This window comes from Buceros rhinoceros, unplaced genomic scaffold, assembly GCF_000710305.1.
Source record: "Buceros rhinoceros silvestris isolate BGI_N320 unplaced genomic scaffold, ASM71030v1 scaffold6482, whole genome shotgun sequence".
NCBI lineage: Eukaryota > Metazoa > Chordata > Aves > Bucerotiformes > Bucerotidae > Buceros > Buceros rhinoceros.
In genome coordinates this window covers 4,195-27,120 of record NW_010399431.1, presented here as the reverse complement: position 1 = coordinate 27,120, position 22,926 = coordinate 4,195, and the positions used below count along the sequence as shown (strand labels likewise).

At 42.8% G+C, this 22,926-nt stretch overlaps 1 protein-coding gene across 1 annotated transcript; it reads right to left on the bottom strand.

Moving 5' to 3' along the window:
• Positions 1 to 8,793: 8,793 nt before the first annotated feature.
• Positions 8,794 to 17,864, bottom strand: LOC104489315. The gene is made up of 2 exons (XM_010131461.1): positions 17,794 to 17,864; positions 8,794 to 9,495 (listed from the first exon to the last, which is right to left on the bottom strand). The coding sequence occupies exons 1-2, from the start codon at positions 17,808 to 17,810 to the stop codon at positions 9,210 to 9,212; spliced, it is 303 nt and encodes a 100-aa protein (XP_010129763.1). The 5' UTR covers positions 17,811 to 17,864; the 3' UTR covers positions 8,794 to 9,209.
• Between the last annotated feature and the right edge of the window lie 5,062 nt (positions 17,865 to 22,926).

The window sequence follows — 22,926 nt, the reverse complement described above, 5'->3', positions numbered from 1 at the left end:
GTCGTTTGATTTCCCTCCTTGCTCTCTCTTCCCCTTAACCCGCTATTGTTGCCATAGCCACGATGGTGCAGTACTGCTGGTTCGGGGAAGTTTCTGTACTGTACCGCCCTGAGCTTATTGTTTAAATCTTTATTATTCAACTGTTCTGAAGATTTACATTTTTAATGGCTCATTTATGTAATCCCATAAATAAAGTAGCAGAAAAGCATCCCACACAAATGAGTGAATTGGGGTTTGAAAAAAGCTGCTGAAGCAGGTCACTCAGGGTCTCAGCTGCGGGGCCTTGATTGGTATCAGCGATATAGCCACTGTGGCAATGGACTTAAGACCACCCAGTCAGCCCCAAAATGGTGCATTACCAGGGAATAGTGGAACGGTGCTATAGTTCAATCTCCCCTATTTAGCAGGGAGCAGAGTTCTGCTGCAAAAACCATTTCAGGCTCAGACTCATTTACCTTATTGCTTTGACAGCTGCACCTCTCCCGCAGTAAAGTTTAGATGATTAGCTTTTCCCTCCTAGCAGCTGATGGTGATCGTTTTTTTTTTTTTCTTAACCAGTATATTCCTGGGGCTGATAAATTCCCTCTAAAGAGGCTGTGAATTCAAGCACCTGCCTGAAGAATTTGTTTTATAAACTGAGCACTGAGATGGAGATATGTTCTAACAATTCACTTTTAAGCTTCTCCCCAGTGCTCCCCTCACCAGCTCCCTCCCCACACACAAATCCTTCACGAACCACAAATCCTTTGAGCAGGGTGAGTGCATTTGTAGCTGCAGCCGTGCTAATGAAAGATAGGGATGGTATTTTGTTTCCGGTCAGTTCTCACCCTTCAAAGCCGAGTTTTAGTTGATATCTCAAAGAGCAGCTGTGCAGTTGCTGCACATCCCAGCGACTCTGTCCTGGGGCATCCACCACATCTCCTGAAGCACCCTGTTCTTGAGGACAGGTACCAGTGGCCAGCTGCATGCCCCACACCTCGCAACCTTCTGCTACTCTGCTGAGTCAGCAGGAGAATCCCACTTAATGTCAGTCTTGTCTCTTTGGCACTGCCTTTGATCAGTGCCACCCTGCCATGGCTCTGGCCCCACCAGCTAGTGTCACCACAGAGGGTGCCCAGGCTCAGCATGGGCAGCTTGCCTGGGGCTGCCCTGCTTAGGAGTCTGCAGCCAGCCAGACATGAACCAGCAGCCCCAGGAGCTGGAGGACCGTACAGAGGTAACTGTGCAGAGCTGGTGCTCAGCGCAAGCCCTCACCACCTGGACAGCTTGGGGCTCCACGGGCGCTCAAGTCACAGCAAGACAGGGTAGCTGGGGCAGAGGGACAAGGTGGTGCTGCCTGAGAAAGGGATGTAGGACTGGCCACTCCTCCTCGTGACTCCCGTGAACTCTTCTGGGTATCCCAGTTGGTGCAGCGTGTTTGGTCAACAGTTTGCCCTCCTATAAAATGTCCCAAATTGTGCTGACTGGTAACAACTGGCACCAGCCTCTACCAGGCCAGGTCCTCTCAATGCTGTTCCCACGCGTGTTCCCCTGTCCAGAGAGCAGTGGGAGCGTATGGCTACAAAGATAGCCCCATCCATCCTCACCAGCTCTTCCCAAGGCTGCCAGGACAAGCATCGGCCAAGGCACCAGCTGCCGGCCAGACAATAACCACGCAGTCAGAGCCGAAATGATGCGACCCGCGCCTGGCACCCAAACCATGACACACGGTCTGCCGTTACCGAGACACATCAATGCTGCCTTCCCCACGCACAAGTATTTTAAGTGTGAAGGAAGAACAATGCCTTGTCCCTAATTAAGAAGCAAAGCAGCTCTTTACAGAGGTATGCCTGCATGAAGCTCTGCTGGCAGATAAACCACAGCGGTCCACAGGCAAGGGGTGGCCGGACAATAGCCCTTCCTCAGTTTACCTGCTGGATCTTGTTCTGCCTGGCTGCATGGAGTGGAGTCAAAGGAAGCTGCTCGGAGGCAGGGAGCAGGCAGTGAGACAAAAGCAGGGAGAATACCAGCCAGCCCAAAGGAACAGCGGGGAAGCTGGTAATTGGGCCGTGTGTGTTTGGTTTTCGCCAGGCTAGCAGGTTTGTTTTTCCCAGGCTGGAGCCTGGGCTGAAAGAGACATGAAATTATTAAAGACCTCAACCTAGAAAGAAGAAAAAAGAAAAAAAAGTTGGCAGCAGGGGCTGGAGGTGAATCTTGAGTAATGAGAGAGTGGTGGGGGCTCTCTGCTCCCTTCTGAGGGTGGAGGTACCTGGAAAATGATTTTCAATGGGCAAATAAAAATTAAGTTTAGGTAAAATTCATTCCTGTGGACTTCTATTGTTAGTTTAGCTCATTTTCAGACAGCAGGGAGCCTACTGAGCAGGATGCAAAAGGTCCTGCTATGGAAAGGTAGAGCTGTGCCTTCCTGGTCCATTCCTTGTTGCAATGAAATTCCCACAGGGATCCAAGTCCAAATGGGATCTGTCTGTGAGGCAGACCCAGAGGCATGATGGGGCTGATCTTTGGTCCTTTTTCCAGGCAGACGTTGCAAGGAGCTGTAGGTCTACCTGCAGATCTGTAGTACTTCTTGCAGGCAGGATGCTGTCTGTGAGGCAGACCCAGAGGCATGATGGGGCTGATCTTTGGTCCTTTTTCCAGGCAGACGTTGCAAGGAGCTGTAGGTCTACCTGCAGATCTGTAGTACTTGCAGGCAGGATGCATGCAGAAGCACAGTGGAGACCAAAAGCCGTGCTAGTGCAGCACCAAGCCCGAGCTGCTTCACCCTGCTCTGGACTAACACCCTGCTAATGCCACGTGCTGACTGCGATTCCTTGTATGTATTTGCAAAGCACACTACAGATAGACAGTTTTCAATAGGGTAACCAACCACCCTAAATATAAGCCTGGCGATAGGGAGGGAAAATACGTTTGCAGCCCCTTGCCATTTTAATTCATGGAGAATCTGCCTTGAGCCTTGTGGTCTCCATCCACAAGAAAAGCTAATGTGAAACCCTGCTGCTGGACAGGCAGTCATGAGGGGTGGGGGGAGCAGTATCCAAATCACGAGCCCCAGCGAAAGAAACTAGGGATGGGTACGAGCTGCTGGAGATCCCACACTGCTCTACTGGCTTCCTCCCCCCTTAACACACCTATCAGTGGCTCAAGGGAGACAGCGTGAGGTGCTGAGCTTGTGCAAACCAGTTCCGCTCTGCTGAGAGCAGCACCAGTTCTCTGATTCATACCAGATGAGGACCTACTCACTGACACGGCACTGTCCGCTTCCCTAGGAGCCTATACTTCCTCTCAGAGATTTATTTAAGCAGAATGGTTTCAGGTGTTTGATGTGAAGGGGGTCTTTGCAGTAGTTGCATCCCACAGAGAATTTTGCTGGCGTCCTCAGGGAGGGAGGTGCAGGGCCAGACCATGGGAAACTTCCTCCACCCCTTCTTGGGGCATCCCCCAGCTTTGTAAGTGAAGACAGCAGACAAAGAAGAAGATAACACTCAGGCCAAACTCTTTTCCAGACAAAACGTATTCCATCCTTCAAAGACTTTTCAAGTGCCTTCTCTGCATGGAAGTTGTTCAGAGAGGCACTAACCACCCAGCACTGGCTGGAGGAGCATTAGAAACTGAACTAGCAATGCCATGAAATCCCAGCAACACCAGCTCTCCGCTGCTTTAGCAACACAGCGAATTACTCTGGAGTGATGTTTTTCCTCAGGGGTCTGCTGTGGGCAGAGCTGCCCAAGTTTAGACATCCAGATCAAAAAGCCAACTAGTTTGCTTACCTTGCTTTTGGCTTTTGTTATTACTCTGGTGTCTGCTAATACCGCAGGGAAAGAAAACTGTATTTTGAATATTATTGTAGAACTGAATTCAGTAGACACAGAGTCTCAAGCAGAATGCCCACCCACCTCTGCCAAAACCAGACTTGGGTTTTATTTACAGTACTGATGTTAAGCTGCCTGTGATGTTTGTTCCTGCAGCACTTTCTGCAGTCTTTCCCCATTCCCGCCTGTGTGCGCAGGAGAGCTCAGGTGGCCTGGCTGAGTCATGGGTTTCATGGTGAGCAGAGGACCAGGGACACACCAGGGCTGGAGGTGAATGTGTGTGCTCCTGCTTGGCAGGCGGGAGAAGCAAGCCTGTGCTAAGTCCACCCCTTCTACTGACTGCCCAAGGGAACACCAGGCCACATACCCATGTTCTCCCTTTCATACCACGGTCCTGTGTCCCAAGCTGGAACCTTGCAGTTGCCGACTCGCTGCAAACCAAGGAAAGATCTCTACATGGTGAACCTTACTGAAACTGTTAAACATACAGTTTAAAAGGGTCAGTGCTACAGTATGTGCTAGTCTTTCTGTATTATGATTACTGTAGGTTTCTGACAAGCATCAGAGTCAAGTCTACCAATTTTCAGGGCTTGTGCCTTTAGCCTTAAAAGCTGACAAACATTAATGAAATCCTCAGTTACCCTGGTTTTCTGCTGTGGTCTAGCCTTTTCAAACTCATACCATTAAAGATGCCATTGCCTTCACTTTCTTACAAAGTGTGGTTTTTGCCTTTGTGACTGTAGCAGCTCTTTTCGCGACTGTGTTCCAGCCTGCCACGACACTGAGGCGGCAGAACACGTCTCTGTTTTTCATGCCATACTCAAGACTGTAATGGTGCTTCACAGGTGACAGAGTGTCTGAAGTTATCGATACGAGGATGCGATGTGATTTTTTCAAAGCCTCCCTATACGTCTGTGCTGGGCAATCCTACATCTCAAATCCCCATTTATAGAGAAGAAACTAAGCCCCAATACTGCCCTGCTCACCCCCAAAGTCATGGTAGCCATGGTTTCTTTGTATCTACAGTTAAGGATCATGGCAGTGGTGCCCACCAGGTCTGGAGGCCACAGGGCTGCAGAAGCCTTATCAAAACAGCCATACTGGGAAGTCGATGGCCATCTGCAAAGCAGCCAAGAGGACAGGTGTGTGAGAAACAGTCTACAGTGCTCATGGTCATGCAGAACCTATCCTTTAGGGTACAGACATAGCCAGAGCAACAAGAAAACCTGCCAAAGAACCTACAAGGAAGTTGCAGATGGGGAACTGAACTCCTCCAGAGAGGAGTACACCAACTTTAAAGGAGCCTATATCCCCTCCCTGGGGCATCATGCCACCTCCCACCCAATGTCTGCACAGCTAGCACTATGTGATAGCAATATAAAAGACACAGGGTGCTCTCAGGAGAACTACATGGAACTTGCACTGTTCCTCAGCCCACCTAAACTATTTGGCTCAGCATTCCAGTAATGCAAAACTCATCACTCTGGGTAGCAGTGAATATTGTATGAACAGCAGTTTCATTTAAAAATAGCATAGTCTTCTTACTTTCCCTTACAAACAGCAGTGTATTTTTGTTGCATGCAGATGGAGATTCAACATTTTGAGATTCAATATAAGACGCAGCATGCTAGAAGCATTTTATAAGGTGGGGGGTAACGGCTTGAGTTACTAAAACCATATTGGGTAAATTTAGAGTCTAAGCAATACTGACGTAAAATAAATAAGGAATACACATCCACCATGTTCACTTGAGACTTGAGAGGCTGCTAAATTTTTGACATATTGGTATTTGAGTTTTTTCCCCTGCCTTTAGACTGTTTTATGATATGATATGAATGGTGTGAAAGTTTACAAAACTTTTGTAAGAGCAGATCTATGTCCTCTTTAACATTTACTCATTTCCTCCTGACAGAGCGTATATTAATGCAGACAAGAGTTTCATTCATAGATGGTGAGCTACAACAGGATTATTTGCAAGTGCAAAGATCACTCACATGAATAAAGATTTGGTGGATCAGTGACTCCACTGATAAAATGAAAAAAATCCTTCTCCAAACACAATCCAAATATGTTTTCTTGCTACTTATCCAAGCAAGTCTACTTTTGTGTTGTTCCAGTTTAATTAACTGAAAACACATAATTATTAATGAGAGCTCCGATAGGGCAGGAGAGGAAACACACTTCTCAGTGATCAACTTGCAGCCACAACACAAAAACCAGTTCTGTTTATTCAGGAAAAGCAACCCCCTCCTGCTACATTATTCCATTGATCTACAAACATTTACATCTCCTTTGTTACTAGTTTTCTGTAGAAATTTCATAATCACTAAGGAACACTCTTACAACTGCACCTCAAGAAACTTCTGGCTTAGACTGGATCAGTCAAAAACAAAAACAAACAAAAAAACAGGGTCTGGTTTTGCCTTTAAATTGTTACACACAAAATCTGTTGGGCTTTTCTTGGACGTTTATGACTCATTGTAAGTAATTCAAACTGAACTCGCAGAAGAGAAGAGGCTGTACAACGAACGCAGGAACTGCACACTAACCCTGACAGTCAAAACTCAGCAGTATTTCATAAAGTCCAGTCACAAAATGTCTTCTCCTTCTCTTTGACATTGTTTTGTGATTGACATTCAGTATCGGGTTGATGAAAATGAACATTCTGGAGGATTTCTGTCCAACATAATAATGAACTCAAATTAACAAGTTCTTGTGGCTATAGAAGATAATAGCCTCACCTGAATAAGCTCTGTTATCCATACAATGTGCACTCAAACTAAACAAAGACAACATTCGTAGCTCACAGATAAACAAGAAACACCTTGGAAACATCACTGCAGCAACATTACTGTACGCTGCATTCCCCGCCCATGTGAGTAACCAGCCTGCAGCGCCTAGTTGAGGGAAGCTGAGACCAGGAACACTTCATTTATGTATTTATTTATTTTCAGGACTAGTCACAAGTGTTCTGAATTACAGTAGTTAATGACACATTTTAAAAAGTCATGTCTAAGCTTTAAGTTTTAGGGTTTAAATCCTATCTTTAAGATACCTTATAAACATGATGCTGGTGCCGCACAATATGAGCAACTGCAGACACAATACAAACCTGGCTTTACGCACCCAATGTTTTATCAAAAAAAGTGATGAGCAGGTGAAGATTTGCCTTAAGAACAGTTAATGAGCACCAGGGCTTGTTTTTATTATGCCCACTTATGAAAGACAGCACTAAATTATGGAACCAACCGATGAAAGAATAGTAATTCACATACATTCTGTAAGTCAGAAAAAAAGTTGAATTAGATCTGAATCTACCACTACTGATGAAGACAGGCTTTCTCCAGCTACCTGGTTTAGCTCATGTCAGACCCTTTAGTTAAGCATTTCTAGTACGGAAGCGCTTTCTATCAACAATCCAGGCTAATTTTGAAAGCATGCTTTAACCACTTTCCCCACCTGAAAGTCTGATTTAAATTAATGTAGAACCAACAACAGCACTTATCCTGAAGGGGTATTTGAAGGCCTGAGTGTAGAAAGCTCTCAGGACACCTTATGATCACCACAAGCCAGATCAGCAAGAATTCATGGGGGTTTGTTCTGTTGAACACCTGCAACCCCAACCCTGACCAGTGGTCAGATAAACTCCCTGCTGCAAAGCCACATCCCTCCAGTACTGTCACTGCAGCAGAGCTCCAACGATGTTATAGGGGATGCCCTTCCGAAAAGGATTAAAGAGAACACTGCCAGTGTCCAGCAAAATAAGGACTGCAAACAACAACCGAAGACTCTTGTTTCAACTGAAGGTAGTCTTACACTCTCCAAAGATGCTACTTTTTCATTAATCTCACATAAATCGCTGGAGATCTTCGGAAAGGCTGGGACTTCTATTGCAGTGCTATGGCTCCTGCAGGGAAATAGTGAAACTATCCACAGCTCCTCAGTGGAAATGTAAAAATATGTAAAAATGTAAAAGTATCTCCTTCTGTTGGACACACTGACCCTGGCGGCCACTGGTGGGCTCAACACCTGCTTAACTACCTTGCAGTTACCCAGAACAGTAATTCCCAGCTCACACCCCAAAGTTCAGCCAAGTGTATCTCCACTTGGTCTCCCCATCTCCTAGCTAGCATGATGTTTCCAAGAGAGCGGGGCAGGTATAGCAAGACGAGTTCTAGATAAGCCTATAGGTGGCAGTCTTGCCCTGACACAGCACTGAAGGACCGTGAAGCACTGGTCCTCTTTTCCCTTAGGAGGAGAGGCCCCTGTCTGTTAAGGAACCCGTTAAAAGCATTAATTCCACAAAGCACTTTTAATGAACATTTTCGATTTTATTGACAACACACTTAAAAACGGAACCCTATGTTCAAAACAATTATGTCTGAGAATATCGAAATACAAAATATCTCACACAGAAGTTTGTTACGATAACACAAACAGAAGTGAGACATGGAATATATCAGTGTGTATCATATGTGCTCCAAGTCACAGGTTTAAGAACTGTACCACGAAAGAATTGTCACACAGGCTTGGAAAGTGAATACTTGACTGTTTTAAGTATCACCTCTGCATTTCTAGTATTAGGCATTTGCTTAGAAACTTCCTAGCAGTGTACAGAGAACATAATAATTTTGTCTTCAAGGTTTGTTTTGAAAGCACCATGACAACAGACTGCTCAAACTACTTCCTGACAGAGGGAAGTCTAAACAGAGACAATTATTGCAGTTATGGCTTTTTAGGGGTAATGTTTATTATTATCTATAACACGTTTGTGAATATATAATATTAAACAGGTAAAATCAATGTTTCCTGGTAATTCCTCCTGGAAACCAAAACCAGCATTGCCCATTTTAAATTTGTTCTTCTCATACTAAAGAAAGCAAACTCTTACATTCTAAACAAAATGCTTGTGCTTGGCCAGGCACTGACCAGCTTTCCCTTCTTCTAGATTCTGTAAAACTGAACTAAGCCAAACATGCAAAACTTCTTTATTGGTTAGCAGCAAAGAAGTTCTGTCAACTTTACATAATAAATAGATTTCTGCATAATTTACATTTATTTCCAACAGAGTGACGTGACTAAACAAGCTGTATCGGATAGTGAAACATGTATCACGCTCCATCACCAAGACCCTAAGCTGAGTCAGAAGGGGAGAGGCGAACGGAGCAAAAGGAAAGGAACGTCTGTTCTAGAACTATTGAAAGATTATGCTGCACTTCGCTTTTCTCTTAAAGGTCCCAAAGAAAGTTGTCTATAGCTAACTCAAGGTTACTTCTCACACAAGAAACTCCATTCAAAATTCAATTTCAAACAGCATCTTTTCCTGAAAAAACCAAGACATCCCTGCAGTCCGACACTTAATGACATTCCTGGCTTGTGCCAACACAATCGCCACTCTCCTCATCGTTTGCTTGATCGCTTTTCATGCTTATCCTTTGTGTGCTGGTTCCTGTTTCGGTGCCTCGGAGGAGAGTAGCTAACTCTCCTTCTGGACTGAAAGCTGGGTGTATACGGGTGAATTCTGTGTTTCTTTGGTTTTTCTTCTTTCCTGCTTTTGTTTGGCTCAGGCTCCTTACTGTCTTCCTTTTGCTCACGTTCTTGGTCTTGTTCTTTTTGAGATGGTAACGTGTTTTTGATGGTATTAATAAGAAACCTTTTATTTGTACCAGCAAGAGGACACTTCAACCTGTAAAGAAATTTAAAAGTGATTAAAAGACAAATTAAAACCGTTCTGAATGAAGTCTGAGATTTTAACTTCAAAGATTTTAGGACAGATTTGTGCTTTTGGCTTTCCTTGCATGCCACCTAGTGTAAACTCTCAGTACAGAAAGTCATGCTCAAGGATGTCTCCATTCTCTTTTTACCCTACTCTTTATAGGATGAAAACTATCCTACTTCACACAGAGAAAATTCACGATTTTAACAAGGTGTGTGCAACAGGAAGCAGAAGATGACAATATATTTTTAAGGCTTAACTTTCAAGCACTTTTTTTTTTTTAAGCACTCTTAAGGTACTTAGGTATTAAGGAATCAAGTGTTCGGTAACATACTCTAAGTCCAACTGGAATGGTTTACAAGATCATAACCTACTAAACTCAGCATTATCCAGTGAAGTGAGATACTGAGCAAGTAAAAAATATGCTTGCATGAAGAACCCAAACAGCTGTCATCATCATCATCATGGCCTGGCTTCGTGAACAAAGATTTGGGAAGGGCTTTCCCCACGCTTACTGCAAGCGCGCTGATGGCTGAAAAGGCCAATGCGGGATGGGCAAGTCCGGTTGCAAAAAGCACAGCAAAGATCTTGCACCTTTTCACCTGCCGTTTTGTCCCTCACCTGTCGCTACAGGGCTTTGCAAAGGTGAGTGCACCCTTTGGGCCTGCACAGTGGATTTTTTAGGTGAGGCGCAGAGTGCGTGAGACTGGCCCCACCCTTTACACCTGAGGTTCATCTGCTGTAGCGATAAAACATACACAGGAGGCATACCAATTTTAACTTATATCTGGCAACCATCAAACAAAATGTTTTATTTATTTTTCTTAAACAGAAAGGATACTTATCCAACTGTTTTCCACTGTTTCTCTTTCTCCTCTTGCAGCATAACTCTTTTGCATATAATTTATCAGCTAGTTTTAGTAAACAGGTCCTAACATTTCACTTATCTTGCTGTTATAAGCTATACTTAATACCAATTTATCATCTCTTAAAGAATGGAATGAGAAAAAACAAGTTTGAATATATTCCTGCAGTAACCAGAAATCACTCTTTAAGACTAGTTTACAGTGGGAGCCCCCATGGTGTTTATCCTCACAACAATTTTGGGTTTGCATGCTAACGGAGAAGTTATGGGATTACTCTAAAAAAGCAGAGCCGTTGGAGATCACAGTGACGCTTACTGAATCAACTGTGGAGTCAATGAATCCTGACATCACAACATTAATATCATCTATTCTACCTGAATATTTTGTGTAAGTGTAGAAACTATACCCCAACCATTTAAAAACCTTTGACACCTCCGAATAATCAGAGTTATCAGAACAACACAAATTGTAATGAAGATCACGTCTGATTATCTAGCATACTTCATGACTTTTAACCGGACATGGCATTTACCATGGTGTTCTGCTTCAGGTCAGCCTACTAAGAATTACCGATAACTGTACTTGTCCTAAATCCTCAAAGAATTTATGATAGTAATTTTAGAAGTATACATTAAACAGCCACATAGTTTTATTTCTGCTAGGTATTCCCTGACACGTTTCTACAGCGTAGCTAGTTTTAAGAGTTTTCTGAACTTTCTGCATATAAATCTACACTGTTTTGCTCAAATGCTGGTTAAAATAATAATAATGATAAAAAAATCTAGATTGTATCTAGTATAGCTGTTTCATAAACAGGGGAGACAGTAATTATCCATCAACTGTATTACTGATTAAAAACACAAGGCTAACATAGCTCAGTAGAATAAGGTTTCTATTCCAGCTACATCAGCTGTGAACATGGTGCTGAACATGCTGAACATGCCAAGCACAGGCCACTCAAGACATAACACAAAACATTTAAGTCTTATGTATGTCTTATGCCAGCATTAAACTGTTGAACCTCAACATTTCCTACCATGGAGGGCAGTTTTTTCTAGGCTGCCTCCAGGCTAAAACTATTTCATATTTGTCTCCTTCCTCTTGCTTTTTCTTAAGAGCTAATGCATTGATTAAGCACTAATATATATAGCACCAGAATGAGACAATCTGCCCTAAATAAATTCACCTTGCTGAAGTATTTATTTCTTTTTGGCACTATGAGTGCTGCCTGAGCTATACTAAGAATGAAAACTGATGAGAAACACAGGGCTTCAGAGTCAGCTAAGAGATGCCATTAGCTCACCATCACACAGTGATAAAAGTGAGCCTCCAGGCTTTCATGGAGCAGCAGTAAGTTATGGCACTGAAGAGAAATATGAGTCCTTGGTTTTACCGACCTCAGACTTCAAAGCAAATTCTGCCTTTCAGTCTGAAAAGAAATGAGATGTACGGCACATGCTACATTACACATGCACACACACAAGCCCGTAATGTTTACATATATCCATGGTATACACGGAAGATTAGAAGTGAACTGTATTAATCTTAACACTGATACCTTTGAGAGCATTTCTCACGATGAGAAAATCGATCTCCTCAAAGACAAGCCTTTGGCTTGCTGCAGGTCAATTCAGTGCTGCAATGCTCAATTCAATGACAGCTTTGCTCTCAATGCAAGTTCTGAAGGGCTGGGAGGCAGGCTCAGCCTATGCAAGGTGGAACTCAATACTGCTGACTAGTAACAGTGCCAAAGAACAGACTTTAAAAACTTTTCTTCAAAAGAGATAAAATAAAACATATGTTAAAAGAACATTAAGTTTGTAACTGAGGCGTGCCTGAAGCCGGGCTGCAGGCGTACCCAAAGCAAGCGCACAACCTGCAATCCTGTCTACAAAACGGACTCCAGTTCTGCAGCAATGTGTCCACTTTTTGCTTTGCATACTCCAATACGCTAAACCAAGCTATTCTTACCTACATAACCTCGTCCCTCACCACAGAGAAGGCCCACACACCCCAAAATCTCACCACTCCGCAATGACGAAGGGTCAACATCTCATTTCGAGCAAGAAAAAAAAGACTAAATCCGTTATTGTTAATATAAGTAAAATCTTTACTTTTGACATTGAGGCTATCTTCTGTGCAACACCACAGAATTTCCAGCCAGTCCCTGTCATCTAGCATACCAGTGACATTTCAGCACAGAAGTGTGCCATAGAACTCTGTGTCAGTAAAACACACGCTGACACCACTGAAAACACAAGAGTACAGTGCCTAGTGCCACAGTCTTTTCTCTACTGAGTAACTGGACTATCAAACCGGCTTGGCACAGTCACCCTCAGCATACAGAGAATATCACATCTTTCCAGGAAACAAAGCTTGTTATGGATTAACTTACAAGTACACTTCCAAACTGCCATAGAAAATACAGTACTTCGCAGAAGAGTGACTGAAGAAGGTAACACAAAGCAACTAGACGTTGTTTTGCCAAACCAACCAATCTAGGCTGTTATCTTTTCTCAGAGGATCTCAGAAAAGAGGATGCCCGGGAGGACACTGCAAGCTTTTATGTAAGTCTGGTCTTGGCAGCCAGATACAGCTGGCAGGACTTTGGATAGGAACCTATACTCTGATCTCAAGATTTTAACACATTTCCTTTGCAGTCTCTGTCTGTACCCATTTCTCCTCCTCTTCACATCCAAATGAAAGAGATGTAGGGGAATCACATTGCAGTATTTCTACACAGTCATGTAACACCCATTCAAAGACAAGATGCAATACAACATCTCACAGTTCCTGTGCCCTCAAATGCTTTGCCTTATCTTCATTATTTTGTATTCTGCAGTACTTGTAACAGATTTGGTACTGAACAGAAAGCTATCTATGGGAATGAAAGCAATTTTAGAATTGCTTTATGAGAAATAGGGTTAAAAATAATTTAATGTTTACAAATTTTATCTTCTTTTTGCAATTTCATCTGTTCTTACAATGCAGAGCTGAACAAACCAACCCCAAATACCCCATTTTCCATATCTTATTTTAGGTAAGCTTCTTAAGTAAGTCAAGATGATTACGTTCAGTTCAGCTTTAGATCACTTGTTTCCGGCATCTTTGAAGAACCAGACCTACACACTGGAGAAAAGAATAAGAGCTTTTCCACACAGTAGCTTTTGTGGCATGTTAACTGCTTTTCTCAAAGCAGAGCAACCACTTAAAATGGGATATAACTCCACTGGTATAAGGAAGCTTATGAATTATGTACATAGAATCAACAAAAACACTTAAGGAGAGCTGAGCTTTTAGGTTGATTTTACCTAGACACACACAATGGAAAAATTCAAATATCCTACAGCTCTATTCTATCTGTGTCCAATACTCTCCGATGAATCAAGAATAAATTTATCTAACCATTTCAAGTGCTCTTATGCTATTTGCCCACAATTTCCCATCACGGATCCAGCTGGCCTTTCAAATGTTGACTTCCAGATAGCTGCTCTGATGTTTTCTCTCAGAAGTTGCAGCATCACAGCAGCATCACTAAGATTTAGCCACAGATTCTGATCTCTTTTCCAGGATTAAGACTCCTTCAGAAGTGGATACTCGCCTCCCCTTCTCACACACTTTCTTACTTGTGATTAGTTCTACTAATGCTTGAATCAGAGGATGTAGGAGACCCCCAACAAGAATCACTGTGGCCATAGATTGCACACAAAAGGAGCACTGCAGGAACTAGAAATACTGCAGTACTGAGAGCAAGAAGCTTTAGGACATCCAAGGAACTAGTCAATACTCTAGAGCCAATAATGAGATGGACAAATACGAATATGCAGTATTTCTTGGATTAGTTTGCCATGGACCTAGTACCAATCTGAGCATTCTAGAAAGCATGGAGGCCACTGAACTAAGACTCACAGAAAACTAAGAGGTCACACAGCCCACTGGCAATATTGACAGTTGCTTTGCGTCCAGAGAGTCTCAGAGAATATCCCTTCCTGCATAAGGTCTTCCCTGGTATCACCACCAATCTCCCTGTTGGGACAAGCCTTTCTTCCACTAGTATCTAACTCCTAAAGGTTGCAGCACCTACCCATGTCATCCACAGCAATCTTGCAAGACACCATAACACTGGCCAAACATTCTCAAACTGCAAGAAATAATAGTAACACTGTCCAGTATTTCAAGGCTCTTTGTATCAGAGACCGTGGGCTAAAGGATGACAGCTTGGTACATTTTTTCTGTACCTGTCAGCTATCCTAGCTTGGATGCTTGTAATTGAGGCTCAAACTGCACCTGACTATTCATCTCGCACAAGGAGACAGCAAAAAGACAGGTATTGGTGCTTGGTGAACTTCTTCAAACTTGAGCTATGGAGAACTCATCACTCTGGGCAGTAACAGAGCAGTGGCTTGAACCTGAAAGCAGTTCCAAAACTGTTCAGAGGCTTGCTGGCTAAGGTTTTCCTGACATCACTACCCACCAGGAGACGCTACTCCTTTGTAATGGTATGCACCATATAGATCCCTGGGAACGCCACCTCCCCATACCTCCCTTTAACTAATTCCTGTCAAATGCCACTGACTCCAGAAATGCACTTCCCAGTAGTCAACAGCTGCTGGAGAGCAACACAGACTGGAATCGGTGAAGTATGAGCAGTAGCAGCCTCTGCTTCTCCTTACCCAAAACCAGATGGCAGAACAAATCTTTTCTTCACAGGCCAAGTTGTTTGAACTATCCAGTGCCAATGCAGGACTGATGACCTTACACTAGATGTCTCCAGGGTTTGTGCATCTCTTCTCCAGGACTCCTCTGACAACGGGCTGAGGAAATCCCGGAAGTCCTCATGAAACACACCTGTAAGTATCTTGAGTTTGGCAAGGAAGGAAGGAGTTTGCGTTTTACCGGTTAAGACTGTACTTTTAGGCAAATTGGTGATGACCTTGTCTGTTTGCTTCTACCAGTTATGCTTTTCTGGATTTGGTCTATTCATACATGTTTTAAGGAACTAACTTTTCTGCTCATTTTATTTGCTATCCAAGGGCTCAGAGCAGCAGTTACCCTGCTCTCAGTTTACAGTTGCAAGGTTATATGTCAGTCTTGGATCTAATCCCTGAAGCCGTTCAGGATTTTCTATAACAACAGTTATATCTGACAGCATTTTGCTGGAGTGTGATACTCAACTGAGCACAGTTAAGTTTCCTTCCAAATATCTTACTGGTTATCTCATCTCCCACATATATATGTAATACCTGGTTGTTGGGTCAGTTCAGAAGGACCAGGACAGCACAGTGAGGCACAAAAAGTATTAAAGGGAAGAGAGCAGTGGCAGCTTCCAGCTGCTGTTCTGTCTCTTGAGCTTGCAGAACTAGACACCAAACACTTACTGGGAGTTTGCCTATGGGGAACTTTAGGCCTTCCCTGGAGCCATGTTCACCGGTTGTACACTAGCCTATGTCAAACTCTACAGCAGCACATTTGTGACAAATGGCACTACTACAAGGCTCTCTAAGGACAAATTCAGAGGGGGAAAAAATCTCTGGAGAAGCATCAAATTAAAAAAAAAAAGTAATCTCTGAGTGCAAGATATCCTGAGTTGCAGACTGCCCAAAGTTGGGTTAGTACCTTGAGGAAGTACTGCTACTTTCTCATACTTTTCTTCCACTGTTTCCTAGGCACTGGGTATTGGCCACTGATAGAGATAGGACACTGCAGAGATGAATCCTTTGTTTGACCCAGTACAGCTATTCTCATGTTCCCCTGCAGCTGAAAGAATCCTTACTTCAACAGTCTCACTTCAGGATATCACCACGACAATCCCTATGTCAATAGCCTTCCTCTGCCTGAAGCCTTCTTGACAATGCTCTCCCTCCTACACCTTCAACACAACTCTGGCCTAGCCATACATGGTTTCACTCCAGTAGAATTTGTAGTTGTTCTGAAGAACAGGTCGCCCTTGGCTGTCCCCTCCTCTGGCAGGTCTTTGGCATCAGGCCTTGGCAAACTGCATGTTAACCTTGGGCTGATCATCACAGCCAGCTGAGCAGGACCACTACTCTTAACAGACAACGAATAAGAAGTAGCTGCAGACAGCAGCAGAGGGCCGTACACACTCCCGGCAGGTATTCCAGACTGCACAAGTGGCAGAGAAGCTGCACAGGGACACTCAGTTATCTCCCTACAGAAATCTTTAGTCTCTGTACCCAGAAATGGCTTCCAAATTAACAGTAACTGGATGTATGCAACACTTCAAGGTGCTAATTACCTGCGCTGGTTTACCTGGCCATTTAGCAGGGCTGACAGAGTAGAAGCATGCTGTATCAGTATAACTGTAACCACTCTAGGCAATTTAACTGTTTTAACATAAAGGATACAAACTGCATCCCTAGCAGAAATACTGAGTAAAATATATTAAAAACTCAAAACTTGTTTAGAAAACATAAAGGATTAACTTTTTGCAGCAAGACACTATTTTAACCTCTTCAGAGCAACTAGAACAAACATAGCTAAGAATTCAGCTGAGAACTTCATTAATGGCGCAGGCTTACCTTTTACTACTGTTGGCGGAGGAAGCCAAACCTTACCTACAAACGAGTTTAATGCAGCCAAGTGCTGCACTACTTGCGTGAACATCCCTAGATCCAATAGCTTCTTATCAAAGTCATATACATTATCCTAAGATGAATGACTCTTCTCAGCGTGTTATTACTGTTTTAATTACAATTACATGCAGTACATTCCATAATAATCTAGCTGTAAAAACTGAAATACTGCATTGAAGAATTAATACTGCATTTCATTTAAGATTAAAATACTGCGATTCATTTCCCACTGGCTTCATAAATTAGCCCCTGGGTTTTAAGACGGAGTTTTTTTTTTTAGCATTAAAAAATACCTCCTTCCAAAATTGGATTATCCTTTGAGTTAATTTTTGGCTGCAGTTTACACATGGATTTTCTACTAGAGGATCATTTATTATTTTCATTGTTTTAAGGGTTTAGGTTTCTTTGTCAGGCTATGAATTATTTTAACTTAAACAGAATCTAACCCAGTAATATGTCGACAGTATGCAAGCACACGTACACTGAAGCTACTCAGTACTTTGAAGACTCATGAGGTTCCAATCCAGACTTTGCAATTCCATCTACTATAAGGAAATACTGTTACAGAAGCTATTCCCAGTTTTCCATCGTCTTTGTCTTCAACACATTGTTAGGCAATTTCACACAGGCAGAATTTACTCAATTTCTTTCTTATCTGGATTCAAATTTTTGCCCAGACAAATTAATACCTGGATGAAGACACATTATTAAACATGAAGTAAATTAAGAGGTAGAGACTTCTGTAATGCATTAAATGTAAAATTTATTTTGGCATCAGTCATAATTTACGTCCTCTTGGCACAACTTACCAACCCATAGCTCCCATTGTTTCAGCTCTGGTTCTTCCACGTTTCGCCTCTTTAAGTAACTCTTCCACAGCCTTCCTAAATACAAGAAGAAAGAAGAAGTTACCTCTTGTGTAACAAAAGAACTTTACACTTTATGCACTTCATGTAAATAAAGTGGAGAGCTTCTTCACTGCAATGAATTAAGCAACAAAGAGGCTACCAAAATCACCTTGTCTTTCTTATTAAGATAATTCAGATTCCTATGCACCAAGATCAAAAGAAACATCTTGACATACTAAAAGAAATTAAAGCTGTTGCAAATACAACAATTGCAAAACTAATTGAAGAGTAGAAATAAAGCGTGTAAAACTGGTATATTACACTGAAAAGCATTGTTCCTGTCACTTCACCTCAGGAATGTTCTTCCCTGTTGTCACTTCACTTAGGTTCTTCCTAAAGTCTCTCAACCATAACAGACCTACTCGGAGCATAGTTAAATACCATCAGTAAAACAGCAAGCAGACGGATGACAGTAAAATGACTGCAACCTCCAGCTGTCAAATCCCACTAGCTTTGTGTAACAGTGGTAGAAAAGAGCTCATCTTTGTGACTATGATCCACCACCATCCAAAACAACCAACTTTTATGTTATCAGCACCTTCTAGAATGAACTGGCCAGATTAACATTAAAGCCATGGAGTAACTATGCTTACGTACAACGTCACTGGAGTGTGTAAATTATACAAATTTTAGGTAACTCCTGGAATGTCAGTCTTTCGTTCTCTTTACGAACTAATTTCAATCTCAAACAAAACTTAAGTAACTGTTCTACAGTACCCAGTTGAAGTTAATGGGAAAAACAATGAATGAATAACACAAGCCATTTATCATATAAATTGAATGCATAAGCTAACAATTTGGTTAGTTAACTGTATGCAACTACATATGTCAACTAAAAATAACTGCAAGACAGAAAAGACAAGCTACGTGCCTGGCCATAATAGCCAGTGCATGAAGCTAAGCATTAACACTGACATGGGTAAGACTGAAGGCTTGAGGAACTGAAAGCAAGAGGCAATAAAAAGGGTATATTTTTTAGCTCTCCCAACTACGATGAGCCAGAATGGCTGTTAGGAGTTTGGAGTACATAAGCAACACAATCTTAGTCTTGATAGTACAAGCGTGTGTGTAGACTGTGCAAAAAACATAATTGCTCTACTCAAATTTCAAGAAAGCCATGTCCCATCATGTTGTTATGGTATTATCAGCATAGCAGGATTTTGCTGCTTTGCCAGAGATTAAAAAACAGCCTGAGTATCAATTTTGTTGTCAAGCCAGAACTGAGACTAAAGAAGTCAAGAGTCATCATCTAATAGCAGAAGCAGGTCTGAGAAGAAAAGCAAGGAATTTACACGGCAGGTCCATGTGAAGATCTAACAAGTTATTGCTGGGCTCTGAACATCGAGCAGAGTGGTTTATTACCATTTAGGTTATTAAAGTCTACATAGAAACCACAAGAGGCCTTAGCTTTAAATACACACACTGCATGTGCAGAACAGAGAAAGAAAATAAGTAGTACAGAACCTCCTTCAGTAGCTAATAAGAAAACATTATGCAGTTACACACCTGTCAGTCTACATTGTCAGTCTAGATCTAACATTCTTCAGTTTGTTATGGCCTTAACATAAACCTTTACCAGCTCCCTCCACATTTGTGATTGTGGATTTGTTCATCCATTAGGATAGGTTGGTGACATTTTATAAACATGGACCCACTTTTTCTTCTGTCTATATTGCTTTTGGGCATGCTTTGGTTTTCCCTGGCAACAGAAAACAAACTGGTGCTAAATGAGTACAAGTGTAAGATACACCAAGGTGTCACTACTCCTGCTATAGTTACTCCGCAGTTCTGCTTGAATACAGTTTTCATGTTTTATATTTACAACCAGCTATCACGGAACTACTTCCTCACTTGATAGTAACTTCTAGCAAGCAATGCTTTAGCTAAAGATTCTTAAACAAGCATCCTGAATCAGTCACAAGTTCTCAAACAAATATAAATAATCTGTGATCAATTGATATAAATAATCCTTTGTTCCAAGGGGAAACTGTTCCAGCCAGCAAATGCTGAGATCTGTGCCAGACAGATATGCAAATACTCCCAAGTCCTAACTCTCCTTTGAGAGCTTGCATTTGAAGGGTTTTGCAAAGGAAAGCATCCAAGACTGCCACAGAAACAAGGGTAGAGAAATGCACCCAAAATTGTAGCGTTGCTTCTCTGTGTACTAGTCTATTAGTGGCACATTGGGTATGGTTCCTCACAGAAGTCTCCCTCATATAAGATTATTAGTATGACCTCAGCAGCAGCTGGGCTTGGGGTACTTCAAATCCTTCAAGCATACATCTGCCTGCAAGGACATGTTGCATATCCAGTCACATCACAGGCATTCATGGAAACCGAGTGCCTGCCCAGGTAAGCTGTCACCAGTTTGAGTTACCTTTGAGTAGTTAGTCACCTAGATACTAAGTACAGCGTCAGCAACCTCGCCAGCTACTGCTGTCTTCCCAGGCAGGAGCAGTGGGGTGTGTGGGATGGCTACTCCCCAAGAACAAAAGAGGGGGTGAGAAACACAGGCTCTACCACTACAATGTAGGAGACATCGCATACACAGGTCTCCATGAAATTACGGCAAAATTTGTTTTTTCTCCAGACCCAGAATTTGCTATCTGAGCAGCCTGAGCTAGTTTATAGTGATCACAGCAGGAACAGGTGGCCTTTATAAAGCCTTGTCCTGAGCAGTCATGTCAGATGAAGGGGAGGAAAGAGGAAAAAAAAGTGTCTGACTTTTACCTGCCACAGTTACTAAATTTAGTGATTCTGTTTTGAGAAGCACGACTAGGAAGCAGATTAAAAGTGTGTCATAATTATTATTAAATGTCATTATTTTATCATTAAAATAATAAACGAAAGTAATGGAGCTACAAAGCACTTACAAAACATACACACACGTATATTGTAAACAGCTATGAATCTGTTTCAGAGTAAACACTGCAACAAATTAATGTGGTGACAGTGACACCTATTCTATTAATTTTGGTGGGAATCATAAGCCAGTAAGTATTTGTGACTTTTTTCCCTTTGGTCATATCAAAGATCATACTGTCTTGGCATCCATCTTAACAGCCTTCTAAGTCAACACCTTTTTTTCTTATCACGTTTCCTTCATCTTCCTCATTCACTACACCTTTACAAAGCCCTTTTGACTTGACTAAACAAATGTTTAAAATGCTTGGATTCTCTTTGATATAGTGCGTTTCCACTCACTGAACTTATATCCTCTACACAAGTAAGCCAAAAACTTAAATAAGCCACGCAGACAAGGTTTGTATGTTTGCTTTTAGTGGCCTCTTGGGTCTCTGCATTCCTCGCTCTCTTCATTTTTACAGCTTGGTTACAATACAGCCCTGTTCCTGCCAGCTTCGACTCCAAGAGCAGCAACATGAGTGAAGGGAACACAGCATGCAACTTTCACATGAGAACCACTCAAATGAGGGGGGACTGACAGGAGAGAAAATAAGGGACGGGGCACATTTAAGAACACTGTCATCATTCTGGCATCTTTTATAGCAAGCATCACTTAAAACTTGCTTTGGCAATCCTTTTTCATCAATCAAGCTTAGCTGCAGAATTACAGCAACGTGAAAGTTTAAGCAGTGATATTTTTACCTTCAAGAGTATGGTCTAAGACCTATTTACATTTCTGAAGGATTAGACGTTTTCCTCTATATTCCAAGGTTACAGGCAAAGCTCTCGTTGCATAAAGCCTAACAACTTGCATAACAAATGCACGTGGCCAGAGAACTGGAGGATGTTAAAGGCGCCAAAGTCAAGCAAAACCAGAGATATTTTCTATTCCTCACTCCGAAAAGAGCTTCTTTTTTTTCTGGAAGATCAAACAGATGATCTGAAAAATGAATAATTTGTAATAATGTAGTATGTCTGATAACAGTTACAGGCAATGTCATTACAGAGACCACCCAATGTTTGTAATTATAAACCACTCTGTCAGGAGAAGACATGCTGGATCTGACAGCTGAGGGGCCAGGCAGCCGCAGCTCCAAGCCCAGATCCAACCATCTGCAAAAAATCTACTCTCAGCAGACATACGCAAGCACCACAAGCATACAACACTGGCCACACCGATCACAGACAGACATATGGAGCACTCGCACCAACAGTTTCATTCATCCTGCTCTCCTCTCTGGCCAGGTGTAGGAGTCCCCGAGGCTTCAGTCTACCTCTGTTGGTGGTACACGCCGAGCTGGCTGGGACTCCCTGGTCCACCAGTACCCAACCCCAGTCTTGCCCAGAGAGATACATACAAGCACACACACGTGTCTTGCCCTTGGAGACCCCCTGACCCTAGAGCCTCTCCAGCAGCTGGCCATACCTCCCTGGTGCCTCCAACTGCTAGTTCCTCCTGTGGTCATGTTCTTAGAGATACACACTCACTTCCCAGCTCCCACCTTATTCACCCACTCACCAACTTGATCTTCACTAGCAGCCACATGCTCCCTGACACACCCACACTTGCTCTGGTACTGCAGCACAGACAAATAGGTCCCCAGTCCCACTCCAGTGGCTGACACTGGGTTTTAATCACTCCATGAAGTGCCCTTGGCTGCTGGCACCCAGCCCTCCAGCCTAGGGTCCCAGTCCAATTGCTGGGATCCAGATCTGGTCTTGTTCCAGTTGCTGGCACCATGGACACATGGTGCCTCTGACCCAGGGTTTGACTGTAGTTTCTAGCACTGAGATATATACCCAAGACAAACCATACTCTTTTCTCCCGTTATTCCTCCACTTTCCCACTCTCATTTCTCCCCAAATAACCTGGACCTATCCCTCTCCCCGCCTTTGGTTCCTCCCCTACACATCCCATAATAAGCATTTTGCAATCTCAAAATGCTCTTCTCCTGTGTTCCATAATGTGTCCTATGCCCCTAGGCAGCAACACCCTTAAGTCCCAAAGGCACTGACTCATCTTGAGGTGTGTCTCCCTTGGAGGCTGAGGCTGTCTCCTGGAACCAGCCCTGGGAGGGGCCCAGGGAAGATGCTCATTTCTCTGGGTCCTTGCTGTGGCAGGGGGGGGCG